Below are 20,224 nucleotides of genomic sequence, written 5' to 3'. Positions count from 1 at the left end.
GTGGGCTGGGGAGGGCAGGGAATAAAGTCAGCCTGGAAAAAGGATTTAAGAAAACAAGTATTTATTAAACACAAATGTGCAAGAAAGGCATTCACAAAGGCCATCTCCATGGACACAAGGTGAGAAGGACAGTAGAAAAAAATGACAATGCCCTTGCAGGCTGCACCACCAGTGTCTGAGCTTTTGTTGTTAAAGCACCAGACACCATGTATGTTGCAGGTGGAGAAAGTCTGGTATATTGGCAGCTACACCACAAAAGCAGTCCGTAGGGCAAGGGCTACCCCATCAATTGCTGTTTGGTAAGCCTGCAGGCATGGTTACATGTTCCAGTGTGTCCTTCAAAGAACCTGATGTTTTTGAGGGAGACCTACTCATGAGAGTGGCCCACCATGAAAAGAGTTTATTTATGTCGTCGGCGTTTAGGCTTCTGCTCCTTGCGTTTCTGGGCTCTCATATCCTTCTTCAAGCGGCTGTCCACCACCTTGAACTGGCCCTTGACTCCAGCAGGCCGTCGAACTTTCTGGCCTCCACCCTTCTTGGCCACAACGTAGGTCACTTGCCGCTTCTCTTTTCCTAACCCTGCCTTCTTGTAGATGCTGTTGGAGGAAAAGTTATAAGTGACACTCTTCTCATCAGAACCTCATGCCCAACTTAACCTCCTCTACCTACGCAGGAATCCACCAACACCACTAAGCCCAGCCTTCCTTCCCTGCCTGATCAATTGATTTCGGGTCACTCTAATTATGATTTTAATTCTGCGCAAGCCATGCCTTTGACTCTACCAGCTCAGGCCCCACCCCTCTGGAAGGGGTGCCTATGACAAAGTCAGTTAACATCACAAAAGGAAAAGTGCAAATTCATGAAGGCAAGTAAGGTTTTTTTCCCCTTTGAAATAAGAACACCCTTATCTGCCAAGCTACTGAAAAAGCTCCCAGAGCAAATCAGGAAACAAATTTTCTGTACCATCTATTTGACAGCTATTGCCAAAGAGCTGAAGATGGCTTTCATATTATTTTCTAACTGTACAAACAAATTTCCTTTTTTTTTTTTTGCACGGGGATTAACATACATGTTTAGAATTAGGCCTTTCCTGTTGCTTTTAGTTTTCTTATGGTTTTCCTATAAATGTTTTTGTTCTGCTCATTGCTGTTTTATTTATTTTACTTACAGTCTTTATGAATTGTGTTGAACATATTATAAAAACACTCCTAATAAATATTTTATCACTCTCTGTGCTCTCATCTTTATAAAAGGAAAAGCTTAAGCTATGACTCACTATAAAACCACAAAGAGGACCACAAAAGGTCTTAAGAAATCATAAAGAACCTTAGATCATATAGAAGAGTCTTTCCTTTTAGTACCTACTTACAAACTCCAAGAGGAAACATGGGGCTTTTTAGAACCGTTCTGGATTCATTTAGGACTTCTGCTTACAAAAGAGTTCCCTGGAAGCTGAAGACCTACCTGCGCAACTGGGCAGCTTTCTCACGTTCTGAGATGTCTACTGTGTTCACCACAGACTCTGCTTTCTTCTTCATCTGCTCTACTTTCTTCAACATCTAAGGGAAGGGACAAGCAGTCAACATTAAGGAAAAGCTCTCAGGGCAGGTCTGTGTGTGCATCTCTGCCATAAAACTGAGAAATTACACTTTTTTGGATAAAAGTTACCAATACATTTCTCCCTTCAGCAACACTGGGGTTAGGGGTGCTGGACTCTCATGTAGTTCAAAATCCATATCTAACTCTTATGCTCCCAAAAATGGAACCAAAAACCATAAACAGCTGATTAACCTCCTGGCATGCCTCAACACCCTCCTTGGCCACCAAGTGGAGTCACCATGCCAGGAGAGGGGACAGACCGAGCTGCTACCATCAGGAACCATAATCACACCAACAATAACAGGAGCCCTGGTAAGACCAAGACCTACCTTTTTCAGGCCTGGAGATGAATAGCAGCACAATATTGATTGACTGGGAAACAAATCTCTGTGTACCCAAAACCACACTGCTTGGCCCCATGCAATACTGTCCAGATACCATGCCCAACAGCCATGATGGCTAGGTAATCCTTGGAAGGGTAGTCCAAAAGAGCAACTTTTCTAAGTTCAATCCTCTCTGTCCAAGTTTAACCCCTTTTATCTCTCGTTTGCAAGATACAGGAGCAGGTGATGGGAAAGATCCCTACAGTGTTGCCACCATGTACAGTGGACACAGAGACAATCTTCAATGGTTTTGGGCAGCACCTTTGTGTGCACGTGTCCAAACGCAAGGATGGCCACTATCTTGCCTACCCTGCGCTTCTTGCGAGCCTTGGCCTCTGCCACTTTCTTGATAGGCCGGGCATTAATCTCCCGCCAGCGTTGGCGGTACTCTTCTACTGTCTGCCGGTCCAGAGGCAGTGGCTTGCGCCGATGTTGGTGCTCATCATGGACAAACCATTCAGGTAACTCCCCATCTTCCTCATTAAATGCGAACCTAGAATGCAAGGTAAAGAGTAGTAGGCAGGTCAGCTACAGCAATGTTTCCCAAGATGTCTGGTACTATTGCTGTTCTCCAAGGCATTTATTAATACCTTGTTTTGTACAATGTTCTGCCCCTGCTGGGAGCCAATTCTCACTCACAGCAAACCTCCCTGATCCCCATCAACAATACCCCTCTCCATTACCTGTTGAAAGAATTATCAATTAAGTCTCTCTTGGCTTTTCGGGAGGTTGCAATGACCGCTCCTAATGCCAGTCCCTCAGGGTCCAGAACCCGAGCTCGTTTCACTAGGAAGACACACAAGTTTCAGCCCATCTTGCAGGCAAGAGTGACCTCATGGCAATGCTCAGTAAAGAAGCCAATGCAGTGAGATGTACTTATTTCTTCTTACCTGGGTCTTCAATGGGGATCACCTCAATATGCCCTGGTTCCCCTCTAGGTCGCTTTGCTCCTGCACGTGGCCCTGGCTGCTCCCTAAAATCAGAGAAAGAGAGAAGAGTTGTGACCCTCACTTCTTCTACATCCTTAGTACAGGTAAAGGTTCCCCTTGACAAATGTCCAGTCGTATCCAACTCTAGGGCGCGGTGCTCATTCCTGTTTCCAAGCCATACAGCCAGCGTTGTCCAAAAACAGTTTACATGGTCACGTGGCCAGCGCAGCTAGACATGGAATGCTGTTTCGTTCCCACCATGGGGGAAGGAAATTTATCTACTTGCATTTGCATGCTTTCGAACTGCTAGGTTGGCAGGAACTGGGACAAGCGATGGGAGCTCACTCTGTTGCGTGGATTCGATCTTACAACTGCTTGTCTTCCGACCTTGCAGCACAGAGGCTTCTGTGGTTTAACATGCAGCACCACCAGGTCCCTGAAATGCCACATTAGATGTGATGCCCAGGTGAACACCTACACAACACGGGGGCACTTGAAAAAGAGTTCCTAGCATTCTGGGGTTGTGTTCTTGGAAGGCCAACAAAACCCATATCTAAACATCTAGGGCAAATGTCATGACCTTCTTTGAAACTGGGGCAAGGGTTTTGCAGATATTTGCTTTGGCAATATATTATTACATACTTCTATTCCTTTAAGCAATAGTTTTATGTTTAAAGGGAGTGTTGCCCTAGCTAATGACAGCATCTGAAACACACAAGCCAACAGTCCTTTCGACTCACTGATAAGAGGAAGTGCATAAACAGGTGAATAGTTTAATGAAAGAGAACATATTCACATTTTTATCTCTTCCATAGCTCTAAGATTGTGAAACCCAAACGCATGACATGGATATCCAAAGACCCTGGATAAGACCACCTTTAGCTGATCTATTTTTTAAAAAAGGCCCCAACAGAGGAAAGAGGAAACTGCTACTCAACACACAAGCATTTAATGAAACACAGAAGGGAAAAGAAAACATAATGAAAATGCTAAAGATCCAGCATGGTAACAGTCTCACTAATGGTCCCCTTGTGGAAATGAACTTTAACCTGTTTGTAGTCGACAACACTACCTGCATTCCCCAGGTGACAGGACCTCTCAACCACAACAGAGCTATTATTTATGAATGACTACTACTACTACTACTACTACTACTACTACTACTACTACTACTACTACTACTACTACTACTACTACTACTACTACTACAATGTGCTGCAAAGTCAATTCTGACTTATGATGATTCCTTTCAGGGTTTTCTAGGTAAAGAACACACAGAGGTGCATTATCATTCTCTTCTTCTGGGAGTAACCTGGGACTGTGCAGCTTACCTGAGACTACACAGGGAGGCTCTACTCCCAGGAGACACACTGAGGAACTGAACTCTCAACCTCTGGCACCGTAACCTGATACCTATCTCATCAAACTATTGAGCCAGCACATGAAAAGCTATGGCCCCTATTGAAGGATGGGGTCCTAAAAGGCAGCAACTTGGAAGAGCTGCAGCAAAAGCAGATGAGACCACTGAACAGCAGAAAGATAGGAAAGATGGTATCCAGAGCGGCTGAAATTGCAGAGCAACAACTTGAAAGAGAGGAAGCCGACAAAAATGTAGGAGCTAGAGCTAGTGACCACCTCTGGAGGGAAAAAGAAAAATCCTCTTTCCTCTGTAATGCAGTCTTAGATGCCGAGCATCCTTTAATTACGACTGGCTCAGTATCAACTTCTTATACTTAGTGCTATGTAATAATACAGAAGGAGGAAACTTAGGATGATTGCTGAGATGGATTGCACCAAATTGATAGCTACACTTCCTGCCTCACAAGGAGACAGGAAGAATGTTTACAGGTCACACACTTCATGGCTTCAGGCAAGCCAGATGAGACACTGGCCCAAATCCTGTTGCTTGGCACAATAAATTGCACAAGAGTAGGGCCATTGAATCAGTGGGGATTTAAGGACTCAACTCCTCTGTACAGTCAATTGATTTAAATGGGCCTACTCTAAGTGTGGTTTACTTCAGCATAGTATAGCCATATCTGCCCTGCTCCACTCTAAAGAATAACTGAATGTTGGGAAATGACATTATTACACTTCCAGGAGGAGAGACGGATATCTCAATGTTTTCTGTTTTTCAAAGATTTTTTTTCTCAGAGTCCATCTGAGGCTACAAATGTACAAGTTTAGAACATCCCCCATGTCTCAAGACGAACAGGGATAAGCTTGGGAAACAGGCAGCCAATATGCAGAGCCGAACCTTCCACACACCTCCCCACCGGCAACAACAAGGATATTCTGCAAGGCAAAGACCCTTGGCAGTGACCTCATGGTTCGAATGCTTCACCTCTCTTCGTCGCTGTCGCTGTCCTCTGTGTCAGAACCTGTCTCTTCAGCTTGGCCTTCGGGTTGTTCAGATTCCAGCCTTTCCTTGGAACCCAACTCTGGTGAAGCCTCATGCTGTGGCAGCTTCTTTTTCTTCTTTGCTTTTCTAGAAACTGAGTGGGAGAAGATCATGAATAAAAATGGAAGGAGTCTTTCCACACTCTCCCTTACTGAAAGTCACCCAGAACTCACTGATACAAGACTTGAATGAAAGCGGAAGAAAAAAGTTCATTTAACTTCCAGATTCTTTCTCATATTCTCTCTCTAACTCCTGCAAAACCTGAAGTATGGCATATACAGGGTCAGGGCATTCATTTCACTCTCCTCTCTCAGTAACAATAGTTAACTATGATTACTGGGAGAAGAGAAGGCACTATCGCCTGGCTCACAGATATGAGACAGTCCAGCAAAAGATCTGCCCGAGCTGTTTGGACAAATTTTAAGATGTTGCTCCCTCCGCCACATAAAAATAGTACTTCAAATGAATCAACTGCACTTGATTGCAGATCCTGCCACGTATTTGCTTCTTCCCGGTCGCAACAGTATCCCTGCCTAAGGGGGTGACTGGTACCAGAAGGCTTTTGGATGACACCCCCTCAAAAGGAGGCAACATCAACCCTTAGAATGAGCAGTAAAACTGTTTCTATGACCCTCCCTCCAACAAAGCCGACAGTGTTGCTCTCTCTGGAATGTATATACAGCAGTGGGCAGGTGGTGTCCTGGCATTTATCACCCAGTAAATTTACTACTGCTATCAATGTTTAATGCCTATGAAGCTCGTGATTATGGTGTTTTAAATAGAGGTATAGAGATCTGAGCTTTTGGACTACAGCTCCCAGAATTCCCTGGGCAACACTGTCCCCGAAACCCAAACCCACAACCGGTCACCCCAATACAAAACCGGCAGTGAATCTACAATGTATTTGGAGCAACAGCGCAATGAGATGCTGAGATAGTGGGCAGAAACAGACATCCCAAAAAACGTGCAGCACCTGCTAAAAACAGTCTCACATCATTATCCCCCTGCCCTTGGTAAAATCTGGTAAGTTAAAAAGTGTGACACAGTGTCTTTGTCATTCAGATTTTCCTGCTGCATTTCAACTTTGCCTATTCCAACATAAGTGATTGCTACTAAAATGCAACAACATCTCAATTGTATGTATGTAGGCCTTTAAAACACAATTAAAAACATGGCTGTTTATTCAGCACTTCCCTCCAGCCAACTCTTGATTTTTTTCTTACTTTTCCTTTTTATCTTTACTGCTGTTCTTGTTTGATTATTATGTATTTGTCTATGTTTTATTATTTGATTTTATATTTGGAAGCCGCCTAGAGTGGTCCAGTGGGCCAGATAGGCGGGGTATAAATTAAATAAATAAATAAATTAAATAAATTAAATAAATAAATAAATAAAAAAGAGAAGCTGCAGGTGGTGGTGGTTTTAGCAGAAGGCGTGCACCCCTTTGTGATGTCTAGTTCCACCCAAATGTAACTGCTGGCTGCATATCTTCATCCTTTTCCAGGCCTGGTCAGCAGGAGAGAAACAGGATTTACCTGTTGGAGGTTGTGCCAGTCTCTGGGACAAGGTCTGTGCCTGCCCAATCTCCAGAGCTTCGTCAGCATCATCGTCAATTCCAGCAAAAGCTTCCTGGGCAGTAGGATACACAAAACCTGGTCAGGGCACAGGTAGAGGTACCCACTGGCCATTTGTAACACCATTTCCAGAGTTCCCAATTGATTCTGAGCCACAGGGCATCAATCCTGACAGCAGAAAACCCCTGGCAAGCCAATCCTATGTTATGACACTAGAATGGCAAATCAAGGCTGATGGCACGTCCACCCACCATTTAGATACATCTGGGTAAGTGGTGGTATATTGGAGCTACTCCCCCCCGCCCCCGCGACATGCTGTGGGCTGCACCAGCCCCACCAAGCAAAACTGGAAGTGGTTCCAAGTTCACAACCAGTTTTGCAAAACACGTTTGGAAGGGGGCACCTGGAGCAAAACAAAATGCAGGGCATATGTCTTATAAAGTCCCCCTTTTGGACCATGTGGACCAGTAAAATGGGCAGGAGTGCCACAAGTGGGCCATGCATTTCCTAGCTTTGGACCGAGGGTGGGTAGTACAGGACTTATACCAACACTTGGGCATGGCAGAGGGAATAAATCACTCCCATGAGAAGCGCTTACCTTGCCAAACCACAAGTTGGTCTGATGCTGCTCCCGCTCCTCCTTGCCCTCCAGGGAGACCAGAAGAGGATTCTCTCCCTCGGGATCCTCCTCCTCCTCTTCACCAGCTGACCTATAGCACATACATTAGAACTCCCATCAAGCCAGCAACACTGGAACAGGTTCACCCACCCCACTCCAATGGGCACCTATTAGGAGCCAGGAGATTTGATGTGTTGACTCATTGCTGCTAAGAGGAAGGGACTGTTGGTGGTGGTAAGAATAATGACATTCTACCTAAGCAGCATATTGAAGTAAAGGAAAAGGTGTACTGTCCTTGTGCTTAAAATTCAGTGGCAGAGTCCATGCTTTGTGCGCAAAGGATCTTGAAACCTTTCTGAATGGCTGCCAGTGGCTGTAGAAAAAGGGCAGACAAACATGCAGCCTTCCAGATGTTGTTGTGCACAACTGCCACCATCAGTAGCATAGCTAATGGCAAGGGATGCTGGGAAGTAGAGTCCAAAAGACACCCAGAGAGCCACAAGTTGCCTATCTTTGCTTTGAAAGATTGATCTGGACAAACTTCAATATACAGATGCGCAAGTATGAGTTCAGTAGATCTCCACCTTAACAGCATGGGTACCGCAGAAGTGAGTGATAGGTGGTCCTCCGGCTCCTATTAAACTACAACTCCCATCATCCCTAGCCAATACAGGCACTTCTCCATTATGCCCCTTCCCTCCAGAGTCCAACTGCCATTGCTCTGGCTACAGAGGGAGAAGCAGCAGGACATGCAGGGGTAACTTCATCACACACTTTCCTCTTGACAGATCAGGACTGGCGATACTCCTCCCTTGCATCCCACTTATGTCATATCTCACCTTTCAGATGTTAAGCCACAAGACAGAGACCTTCTTATTATCTGCTGAGAAAACCCTTTGGGCACAGCCAGGGTGAGGGATAACAGGAATGGCAGTCCAAGTTACCCACCCTTTACATGGAAATTAGAGAGCTAGGTGGACCCACTGTTCCAGCTTCCATAGCTTCCTATATCTCCACAATGACAGAGTAGCTCGGAAGAAAAATGGGGGCTTCTGGTAGGAACAGTTTTTCTAGGAATATTATCGGGGGCAGGAAGCAGATACACAGCACTGTCTGAAGTGAATGCCTGCCCCCGAGAAGTTTCTGCACCTAAGTTTTCAGTTCCTCCACACGTGGACTTCTCTTTTTCAAAAGGGGAGTCATGGAGTCATGGCTTTTCCACCCTTACATTGGCTGAAATCTAGCAGAAAGTAACACATAGAATAGGTTCCCTGGATCAGTGGGGGATTTGATGAGGCAACTCCGCCGCAGGTTCCACTGACCCAATGGACCTACTCTACTTGTGACTGGATTCCAGTCGCTGATGCTGCTCACAGAGGTAGATCAACTGCCTTCCAATACAGCCTCATTGCCGAGGACACTCACATACCTCTTTGGGACACGGGCCTGCTTCATCTGGCTAGAGCGCTGCTCTACCTCTGCCATCTCATCATCATCCAACTCGCTGGCCAAAGACACATCATCATTGTCAGACTCTCCACCTTCTGAGAGTGAAAGATCATGGTCCCCATCTGCCGTGGTTGCCACAAAGGAATCGGCTGCCGCCATGTCACCCTGAGCCACCTCATGCAGCAGCTGGAAGACAGAAGAAGCGTGTGGGTGTCTCACAGGAAGGCATAACCGCAACGTCTCAAACCGCTTGTCCTTCCTCCTAAAAGCTGCTGCCCTAATTTAGGACACAATTTCTCTAGTAATGCCCTTCAATGATGCTGGACTATAACTCCCATCATCCCTGACCAGCAGGGCACATTGCTTGGAGATGATAAGAATGGTAACGGATTCCAAGCTAAGGTAAAGCTGATTTAAAGTGACACACGACGGAAGTGTCTGCCATGGTCTTTCCTTCTTACCTGGCTTTTGCCAATGGCCCGGAGGGAGAACATCCCTGTGTCCCCATCATCAGCTACAGAAACACCAGGAAGATCCATCTTGAGCTCCACGCGTTCTCGCTGTCGCCGCCGCTCACGCAGGATTTTGCGTTTCTTCCTGGCAGTTACAAGGACAAAGTAAAAGTTAGTGTTATGGCAGTTGCACGGAAAATGGCTGAGCCGAGGAAGGGAACTGGCGGATCTTTTCACTGCTCTCCAAGAAATATAAGAGAAAGCATTAGATATCATCCACTTTCAAGAAGCCAGTTTTGTGCTTCCTCCAGCACAGGGGTGAGGAACCTCTGGCCTTCCAGGTGTTTAGGCCTAAAACGTCTCGAATCCTTTAGCACCAACCATGCTGTGCAAGACTGATGAGAGTTCATCGATATCTAGAGCACGAAAGGCCCCATCCCTGCTCTACAGACATATCTAGGAGGGGACGCCTCTGGACTCAAAGGACACCAGAAGGTCTCCAGACTGCAGAATATGAGTTTAAGAGCACTGTGTCAGGCCAGGGTGTCTGGACTGATTTAAATTTCAGCACTAAAAACATGGCCCAAACTTCCCCAGATGTAGTAGCACAAAATCTGGTGCTTTGTCCTAGTGTTTGAATGCCACAGACAGAACTGAGATAGCAGTTAATGAGCCCCAAGCACTTCTTAGATCTCCCCCCCCCGGCCCTGCTCACCTCTTTAATTCTGCCATCTCCTGAGCTTTGAGCTCAGCAAGTTTTAGCTCCAGCTCTTCCTCTTCTTTTTCTTCGTTTTCCTCTCCGCCTTGGGCTTCTGCATCTGCCTGTTTGGGCTGTGTCTCTTCCTCTCCTTCCCCTTCTTCTCCAGAACTCAAGCTGGCAACGAGGAAAGAGAAAGAGAGCTTTTCTTTTTGGACCTGCATTTCTGGCTTATTTACAGAATTTTCAATTGTATTTTACAAACCAAAAGGGTGACAAAACAGTTTACAGCAGAACAATGGAAACAAGACAGTTCTTGCACTCAAGTCTTACTGCTCAAAGAAAAGGAAAAGAGCAGGAGGAGAGAAGAGAACACGCAAATGCGGCAACAAATCTTAAACATACATTGCAGCTCTTCCATCAACCAGCTGAGGAACAAAAGAGCCCAGTGCATATGTCTGACAAAGTGGATGTGTCCACAAACGCTCATATTAAAATCTATTAGTTTTTAAGCTGCCACGTGTTTTTGTCTTTTTATTTTGTTTTGTTTCTTTGGATTTTTAGCAGATATGACGGAGAAGCTCTGCTTCCCATCTCTTCCTCTGCTACACTATGAGGAAACGGCTGTTGCCAAGTGATGCAACACCAGGTTGAGAGAAACAGAGGAATCGGTGCTGCTTTTGCAAATCCCTGTAAGGACAGGATGATTTGAGTAAATGGTCATGGTAAAATAATCAGTACATACTCTTTGTTAATTATTTAGCCAACACAAGGAATTTAGAGAAGTCATGAGAAATTATAAGAGGAAAGTGCAAATAAGGGAGGTACTCCATTGTACTGACAAGAAGATTGAGCGAGTAGGCCTAGGTAAGAAGGAACTTAATGGGTCAGTTAGAATGACTGCAGGGAGGTTAGGAAAAGGGAACATATATCAAATAAGGATATTTATTTATTTGATTTTTTATCCCACCCTTCTAGACATATGTCTACTCAGGGTGGCTAACAATAAAATTATTCATAAAAACTATTAGAACAACGATTTACATTGACAATATTAATATTAATCAAGATGGAAAATATGAAACAAAAGATGAAGTAGAAAGTAAAAGTCAAGTATTGACAGGAGGGAAGGCCTGCCTAAAGTGCCAAGTCTTTAATTGGCTCTTAAAAATAAGGATAGAAATAAATAAGAGTCTGGGGGTCTAGGTAAAGAGGGCAGTTGGCAATGTAAACAAAGGCGGGACTTCCTGTAATCGATTTAGGCGCACCGGACAGGCTGTACACCTTGGAGTACCTAACCAATGGGGAAACAAGGGAGGGACCATGCGGCTGGGAACAGGGGATAAATATCATGCTACCTGTATTGATGTGTGTGCCTACCTAGTTAGGACACCCGCTTTTGCAAAAGTGCTTTTTAATAAAGGAGAGCTGCTTGTATTCATGGTTGTCCGGTTACTGCATTTAAGTAACAAGGTCAGTCTTCATTCCCCAGTCTATGCTGGTTGTCCTACCAGTGCAGCACTAAGGATACACCCCAGCTCTCTTACTTGATATCTATTTCCTTGGCCTGCTCCTTCAGCTTCTTGACCAGGAACCGCCTCAGTTTTGTCCTCCAATTCAGCAGCACCCTGAGTAAGGAAAAGATAACCATGAGACCCTACGACTATCGATCATTATAGAATAAATCCTTACTTGATGCAATTTTAAGAGTGGGATGAAGAAAACCACCACCAAGTTGACAGTGTAATCTAGCACACCATTATTATTCTAAGTTGTTGCGATTGTAGTTGTTATCATCACTATCAGCCTTTTTTCCAGTGGCTGATATATGAAGAACCTTATTCTTTGCTAGTTCTCTATTCCCCAATCCTGCAATTTGAAGCTGTCAATATACCGCAGCTCTTTACGACCCAAAACACGGATGTCCCGACAACAGTGGCGCACTTCGTTGGTGGTAGCAGTATGGCGCTCCAGCTCTTCACTGTCAAGGACAATCTAGAAAGGCAAGGGAGAGGCATCAAACTGCAGCTGGACTTCTTTGACCAGTTTAACCATCCATCTGGCTTCGCCCTAGATAGCTACCTTTGTCTGTTACCATTTTAATGAGCCACCCACCTCTAACATTCAGCCTCTGCACCACCACAGGGTGGAAACTTTCATCACCCGCATGTACTCCTCACCTCACTGGCATTGGCTAGGAAGTCAACAGGGTTGGAGGCCTTCAGAAAGTCTGTCAGCATGCAGCGGTTGTAAAGAACTGTGGCACCATCTTCATATCCTTCTGCCTGTTTGAAGGGAGGAGAGACAATATGAAGAGAGGGAGACAAATCCACGAAATGCAAACTTGAGTGAAAGCTATGTCTTTCCACTTGCACCTCCTCCGCTCAGGAGCCAAACATATTGACTGAAATCCTGTTTTTTTAGCACAGTAAGTTGCAACTACAGCAGGACTACTGAATTAACTGAACTGATGGAGAAAGATGATTCCCCAAATCTCCACTGATTCAATTGGCCTACTCTAGTTTGATTTACTATTCTATCTTTTTGTTTTCTATTATTCCCATCTTGAATATTCCATCTTATTGATTCAATTGTTTAATTTATGATGCCTTTATGTTTTTTATGATATTTTATGATATTTGTAAGCCGCCCCGAGTAGATGCTCTCTGGGGTGGGGTGGGGTAGAAATCTAATAAATGAATGAATGAATGAATGAATGAATGAATGAATGAATGAATGAATGAATGAATGAATGAATGAATGAGCAAAAGGATTTCAGCCACTGCCACCCCGCTCTGACTTTCCAGATAACAAGAGTGTCTTGTCACATTTTTCTCCCAACATCTTCTCCAAAGAGGCAAAATATTGGAAACCTGTTTCTAGCATCCACTGGAGAAACCTACAAGGCGATGGACATTACTCACAAATACTGCATTCCATTTATATATCCTTCCCCACTCAAAATAAATCACCTCCCCCCATGGCTGTTCCCAACCAATCTGTTCAGAAAAGGTCAATGTGTAGCTCCTTCAGAGATCTCAATTCTATCAGTAGTTCAGACAGACATGTGAAAAACCCATAAATGTTATTTTCTTAACAATGCTCTTCTCACTGACCTTTGGCTTCTTCTGGGTCACCAGTTGAGTTACAGACTTGGCTTGCACCTCCACTTCCTTGAAGGCAAACTTGGGGTCAAAGAACTTGCTGTCAATTTTATCTGGGGCCAAATAGCCTGGAGTGGGACAAAAGTGAAGAAAAAGAATATTAATGACAAAGTCAATATGCCCCCCCCTTTCTGGAAGTTAAGGCAGTAAACATATATGATTCTTGGACCATTCTGACAGTGGCTGCAGGATGCACCTTCAGAGACCCAGAGGATACAAGTTATGAGTTTGTAGAGTTACCAGTAAAGAAATAATTATGGTGATTCATCTCTAAAGTTTAACACCTTCAATTTATAACCCAGGAGATCTTGACAAACACTGTCTTTTTTTAAAGGTCTGTCTCTAGTTTTGTTTTTTTTATTTTGCTTACGAAGAGCAGACATGTACACAAAGAAACATGGGGAGGGAAAAATCAAGCAATAGTAAAAAAAAAGGTCCAAATCCTTTGATCACTGGAAAATGGAACAAATGAGATAACGGATTGCAATCCTATAGACCTGAGAGTAAGTTGCACTGGGCTCAGTGGGACATACTTCTAAATATGCAGACATAGGAATGCCAGTTAATTAAAACTCAAACATAACAATGATGCTGTTTTTTTTATTAGTGCTAAACAGCAGCAGACTAGATCTGCAGGTCGAAAGGGATACCACACATGCTATTCTGAATTTTAGAAATAGAACAAATGGGACAGGAATGTGAAATTAGTAACATTAAAATGTTCCTATGAAAAATACTCTTTTAGGTGTTTTTTTTTTCTTCCCAATAAAGTTGCAGGATTCCTAGTGTAGCTGAATAAGGTCCATCACAATTGTGGAAAATTCAGATTCACAGGAAGATTCCAGTCTTGATGTTAGCCTGTCACTATTTTGTTGCTGAAATTGTAATGCTGCACTACAACCAAAAAAGTCAAGCCTGAAGGACAAGCCAAGAGGCAGGACCAATGAATAAGTTAGAAATGAGAAATGAATCACAATACACTAAAAGCTTGCAGTTTGGGAAAAATCCAACTGGAGCAAAAAGTCCTTGTTATATTCTTTCCCTTTGGAAGTCAGATTGACTTGGACAAATAACTCAATTTTTAATTTCTTTTTCATCATTTTTGGTCTCGGCAGAAGGCAACACTTATGTACAACCTCTGGGCTGTTGTGGGTACAAGCAATTTAAGAGACCCCCAACCCACCCCAAATCACGACCTGAACTTTGCTGTCAGTCCCTCTGCTTAGTGCAAAAACATCCCTTTTCTGCTTCCCACATTTCTTAACTCCAGTGCTTGGAAATGTCGGGGTTTGGCGCAACTGTCATCCCATTGGGTAACTCATTCTGCAGCTGGTTTGTGCCCGCTGGCTCCTGGACTCACCCTGGCAGACCACGAAGATTTCGGCCGACTCATTCCGCGAGGCCTGCGGTTTGGTGGCTTGCACCTTGCGGAAGAGCTGCTGGAAGATCCAGAGGAGGGGCTGGTAGTCCCGGGACCGGAAGACCTTGGTGATGAACCAGCCGCCCTTGGACAAGAAGTCACATGCCAGCTTGAGGGCCGACAGGGTCAGGTTGGCTGGTGGAGCAGAGAGGAGAAACAGGGAGTGAACAACCATGGCAAGCTGCCCAGGGCTGTGGTTGCATTTTCCCCTGTAAGCCAGCAACACCTCTGTACACCTGCTGGCACCACCATCTACACTGTGAGAAGAATATTCACCTATCCCATAAGGCTGTTGAAAAGATTACATGGTAGGTATGTTGAAAGGGAAATATACAAGGCAAATGTATTTAAAACTAACTGTATTTTGAACCAATTAATGTTTCTATGAAGCATACCTATGCAGCCTCACCACACCCCACAGCTACCAATGAAGAAACGGACTTGGAACTAAAGCAAATAAAATATAAAACATCTTGCATGGTTAGACAACTCAAGAGTGTGCCCTATTCTTTGTAAAGCAAACACATAGAGGCACTGGGCTACATAGGCATATTTTCTGCATGCAAGTATTATTCTGGCATCCCACTTTGGTCAGACTATGTATGCCTGGCCACTACAAGAACGTAGCTCAGCACATGTGGCTTGTGTGTGATTTTGTATGTGTATGTACATATACACACAGTTTTGCGCCACAAAGCAAGACAAGATCAACATATGCCACTGACGGAAACCACCAAGACAGGTCCCTACCTTGTGAAAAGGCATCATGGACCCAGCTGGCTCCCACGTTGGGAGCCCCATCATTCAGCACCACATCCACTTTCCATGTCTTCAGTTCCTTGCGCAAGGCCTTAGGGGGAAAGAGAGAAACACACATTCAGCAGAAGGAACCCTCTTCTGTGAGAGAAAATCTCTGATAAAAATTAAGGGCATCGTCACCAAATTACAGAGGGCGCAACATCCGCAGGAGGGGCAGGAGAAGTCTGAATGGGCACTCTGTTGCTGAATGCTATTTTATATCTTTATTAATACTGTGCCAAATACTATTTCACTTTCAGCAATTCTTCTATTAGAATTCTTTGTGACATTTTCTTCCTCTCACCAAAAGAATTCAGAAAGGTCTCTTTTGCAAAGCATTAGGAAGGATTTGGTCGAACACTAGTTCTTGTTTGCATTTTAAAAAGCATCCCACATTTTTGTTGTTATTTAAAAAAAAGATATGTGTATTCTCTGCATGAATAAATTACATAAGACAACTGGCCCCACTGGCAGGCACAGGTGGAAGAGAGGTGGCAAAGCCACAACTAAACTTTGAGGATATCAGAAGAAGCGCAATTACCTGGCGACATTTCTCGGTGGTGATGTCTTCCTGCAGTGTTACCACATTAGGGATGGGCTTGATGGGGACAAGATCAACTCCTGAAGATCAAAGCAGAGGGACAGGAGAGTAAGAACCATGCAGAAGATGGGAGGGAAGTAAGAACAAAGCTGAGCCATAATCATGAAGTTCTTCTTGCTCTTCTTTTGCAGGACAACTTAATACTTAACAGTTTTCCTTTTGCTGAATCAAACCATTAGTTTAGTTTAGTGGTGTCTGCTCTGACTGGCAGCAGCTCCTTAATATCACATGGAAGGGTGTTTCCAGTCCTGCCAGGTCAGATTCTTTTACTTTTACTATTATCTGGCCAACACACATGTACAAGTGTCGGTGCACACATGCAGTCTCTCCAATGCTTTCTGGCTTGTTCAGAAGGAGAACTGCTGAAACACAGCAGCTAAGAGAGAACACCTATGAGTTAGAAAATATCTGCTTTAAATTCCCCCCCCCCCCAGCATGAACTCTCTGGGCAATTTTGTCAAGCAATTTTCTTATCCTAAAAGACCCACAAGAAGATAATGTGGGCAAAGAGGTTTGAGTATTCCAAAATAGGCTTTCCACTGGGTCTTCTATTCAGGAACTATGGGAAACAGACTGTTTGGATCTAGAAAGGCTTCTGGCCTAGTCGGATGTGTCCCTCCCTGTGTTCTTTTCTCCAGATCATCCACTAACACCTCTCCCCATCCAGATTACTCACCAATAATAAGACTGGATATTGGCATAAATTTTGAAGCCACCTGCAGCCTGTTAAAAGAACACAAAAAATCAGATTCAGTACAGAGGATATGTGGGCAAAAGATATGAAGGACTTTTAATGTGACTAAAAGTAGATCCTTTTACCCTGTGTAATTCAAAATCTTTAAAGCTTTAAATATTAGCAGCATTAACTAACACTTGTAACACAGTAAGTTACAAGTGCCACCAAATCGCTTGTAACTTATTGTGACCTTGATAGTGATTTTTGATGCATACTGGATATTCAAGGAGCAGTTTACATTGCTACCTCCCAGTGAGTTTCCGTGATCAAGCAGGAATTTGAGCCTTAACTTCTTGAGTTGAATTCTGTTTGCAAGGTATTTTGCAACCATAGGTATTTTGCAACCATATTATCCAGTAGTTTGTTGGTCACTCTGGAATCCATTTTTGCTAATGCAGAAATGAGCAAGTTTCCAGGTTAACTAAAACCCTTCTTTGGATTAGATAGGGTATTTGTCTTAGAAGCTAATTTGAAGTTTCTTTCTTGTCAGTAACACAAAGACACAGATATTCACTTTATGTCAATATCAAAACTGGTGCAATTCTATACAGAAAATGTTCAGATTTCCCTACACCACTTGGTGGCCACTAACCATCCTCCAGGAGCAGCACACAGATCCAAAAGTGCCCGAGACTTAGGAAGGAACTGAAATTTTCGGTTCAGCTGAATAAGCTTGAAGGATGAACGGGAGCGGAATCCTGGAAGAGAAGTACAGGCATAACATCAGCATAAAGTACTCTCAGAGCTATAGAACTCCAAAGCAGTAATCAGGAACTGGAAAAGAGAGGCTAAAAAAGTACTTGGGAAAATTAATTCCCCATATTTGATACACTGCATACTCCTCTCAGAGTATATGCAGCATCGATCACACCCCCCCCCTTGCAGCCAAATACCAGAGGTAGTAGCATCCGAAAGGGAGGGGGAAAGGACAAACCAGGATTGCACAATACAGCTGAGATCACCTGTGAAAAGTGTGGGGGAAACCCAAAACATTACCACCAACTGCAAAGGCTTACGCTGCAAGGAGAATGCCTATTCTTGGTTCCAAGTTGATCAAATACAGAGAGACAACATGAGAGAATATGTAGATTGCTTTATTTCCAGCAGTCTTTCACATATGAACTATCTTTTTCTTTTGGTACTATCTATTCACTATTTTAACAGAGAATCATTATTTTTAATAACAACAACAACAACAGTTTATTGGTAACGGTTTTGTTTTTGCCACATCATTTTATTTGACAGTAAGCTGTCATGAAGGTGATAATACAAATGTGCTGACAACAAACAATCAAATAAACACATTTGCATTATAGTAACAATTTACCAAGACACTCTTTACTCTGAAACTGTACAAGGTAGTTATTGTCTCTCAGAGTGTGTATGTTATTTTTTAGGTGGGTTCCTGCAATAAACTGTTGCAATAATACGAACGGAGAGCTTTGCACGCATTAAAGATTACCTGTACTAACTAGAGCTCACTTCATTTACACCCAATTTTCCTCCAAAAAGGTCTACAGGGTGTAATTGGTTCTCATACCTACTTTATTTTTACAATCACACTATGAAGTAAGGCTGAACAACAGAAATAGGCTGAAGATCACCCAGTAAGCTTCATAGCCAAGCAGACTTGAATTTCGGTCTCTCCAGTCCCAGACCAATATTCCAAATTCCCCTTTCTCTCAACTACCCCACCTCTTGGTCTCATGAAACCTCATGGCTTAGTCTCGACTCTCTTTTACTGTATAATCTCAACGTGAAAAGATGAGCACCTTGCCTGCAGAAAGGGGGGGCTTGTCTCTGCTGAGCATCTGTACACTTGGGAACAAGGGCAATATATAATATTTTGGCAAAATCAAAAGGGGAGAAAGGGAAGGGGGCAAAGTCAAAATATTAAAACCAAAAAAAAAAAAAAGCTTCACCGCCAGATTTGGTGGATCAAAATTCACTTCTTCAGACCGAAGGCATCTCCTACCAGGCCCTTTGCATTTACAGTATAGGTAGCCTCGTGAAGAGGCTTGACCAGGTGAGGGTACAAGTTACAGCCATCGTTGCATCACAATGTATCCTTGAAGGTGCAAAAGCACCTTTCAGATCTGAACTTTCTTAAGACTGCAGATCATAGGCTGCGTCATCACCGGGATGCCAATACTATGAGGATTTCAGGTGTTTTTAAGTCAAGATGTAGATTTTGACCCACAATAACTGAATCGCTCGCAATGAAGCAAACAGGTTAGTCGTTAAATTCATTACCTCCTCCCTTATGCCCCCCCCCCTTTTAATTTTACTGAGCCAGCCTGACACGGCTCCTCCTTTCGAGAAAGGCTACTATGTGGCTCCTTGCCAAACACAGGCGGTCCCGCAAGATTTTCTCACCCGTCTCCTTGGCGAGGTGATAGAATTTGTCCTTTCGGCTTTTGCCCACTTTGCCCTTCTTGCCCATCTTGCGGAAGACTCGGCAGCAAACCCGATCGCGAGCGAGGGAGGGGTTTACCCACGTGCGGAAACCATGCCGTGACCTTTCACCCAACCCCTAAGTCCTTCCGCTTCCTCCTCATCCTTGGCTCTCGGTCGTCCGCGGCCATCTTGAGTGTGGAAGGAAGGCTCTTGCCCCCCCCCCCAAAAAAAACCTCCCTGAGACGGAGGGAGGCCGGTCGCTCGTCTCCCTGCTGTCGGTCCCTAGAAAACGTGGCAAGGGCACGTCGGGCTGCGGCCATCCTTCCATGGTTTTCTTTTTCTGCCTGCGTTAAAAGGAGCCTAAATACCCTATCAAGATGGCAGCAAGGGAAAGTCGACGTTTGCTTGTGTTCCCCTGATGAGCAAACAAATCTGCTTTTGCGCAGAGGTGTTGTTAAAATAAACCGGAGACACTTCCCCTTTCCAGTTTCTAATTGTAAAAGGCGCTGGGTTCTCCCTAGGCGGAACTGGAGTGGCGGAAGCTTGGAGAATACTGTATATATAAGAATTTGTAGTAGACAACCAAAAAAGCAAGGAATTCGACCCCAGGTTTAGTCATATTTACAGCAAAGCCATGGGAATCAAGGGAAAGTTAAAATGGTGGAAATGCAGGGCAAAAGCAAAAATGCAGTGGCAAACTGATGCATCGGATAAAAAGCATAAATACTGTCCATTTTCATTCCCTGCATCAGTTTGCCGGTGTATGTATATATAAAGGTACAAGAAAGTTTGAAAATTTTAATTACAAAAATAAACTATTTGTGAGCAAATGTGGTTGTTTTTTTAAATGCGGGATCTTCTTTCACAGCCAAACGCTGTGCAGAGATTGGACAAGATAATGTGTTTGTTTAAAAGCCCCTAATAATCTGCTTTCGCTGCAAAAGATGCACTCTGGCAACTCATTCCACCACTACTGCTCCAGTTCGAAGAAATTCGGAAGTATGA

General features: G+C 43.9%; 1 protein-coding gene across 1 annotated transcript; it reads right to left on the bottom strand.

The window, feature by feature from the left end:
- Positions 1-44: 44 nt before the first annotated feature.
- Positions 45-19,356, bottom strand: FTSJ3 (FtsJ RNA 2'-O-methyltransferase 3). Its single transcript, XM_020785581.3, has 21 exons — positions 19,199-19,356; positions 17,415-17,520; positions 16,763-16,809; positions 16,027-16,106; positions 15,438-15,537; positions 14,628-14,822; positions 13,220-13,335; positions 12,284-12,388; positions 11,998-12,098; positions 11,651-11,731; positions 10,122-10,280; positions 9,416-9,551; positions 8,935-9,140; positions 7,485-7,596; positions 6,848-6,941; positions 5,256-5,406; positions 2,873-2,955; positions 2,666-2,768; positions 2,292-2,475; positions 1,465-1,559; positions 45-596 (listed from the first exon to the last, which is right to left on the bottom strand). Exons 1-21 carry the CDS (start codon positions 19,263-19,265, stop codon positions 401-403), a joined length of 2,517 nt encoding a protein of 838 aa, XP_020641240.3. The 5' UTR covers positions 19,266-19,356; the 3' UTR covers positions 45-400.
- Positions 19,357-20,224: the final 868 nt, after the last annotated feature.

Source organism: Pogona vitticeps, chromosome 6 (assembly GCF_051106095.1).
Source record: "Pogona vitticeps strain Pit_001003342236 chromosome 6, PviZW2.1, whole genome shotgun sequence".
NCBI lineage: Eukaryota > Metazoa > Chordata > Lepidosauria > Squamata > Agamidae > Pogona > Pogona vitticeps.
The sequence above is the reverse complement of the archived record's forward strand: the minus strand, read 5'-3'. Positions and strand labels throughout refer to the sequence as shown.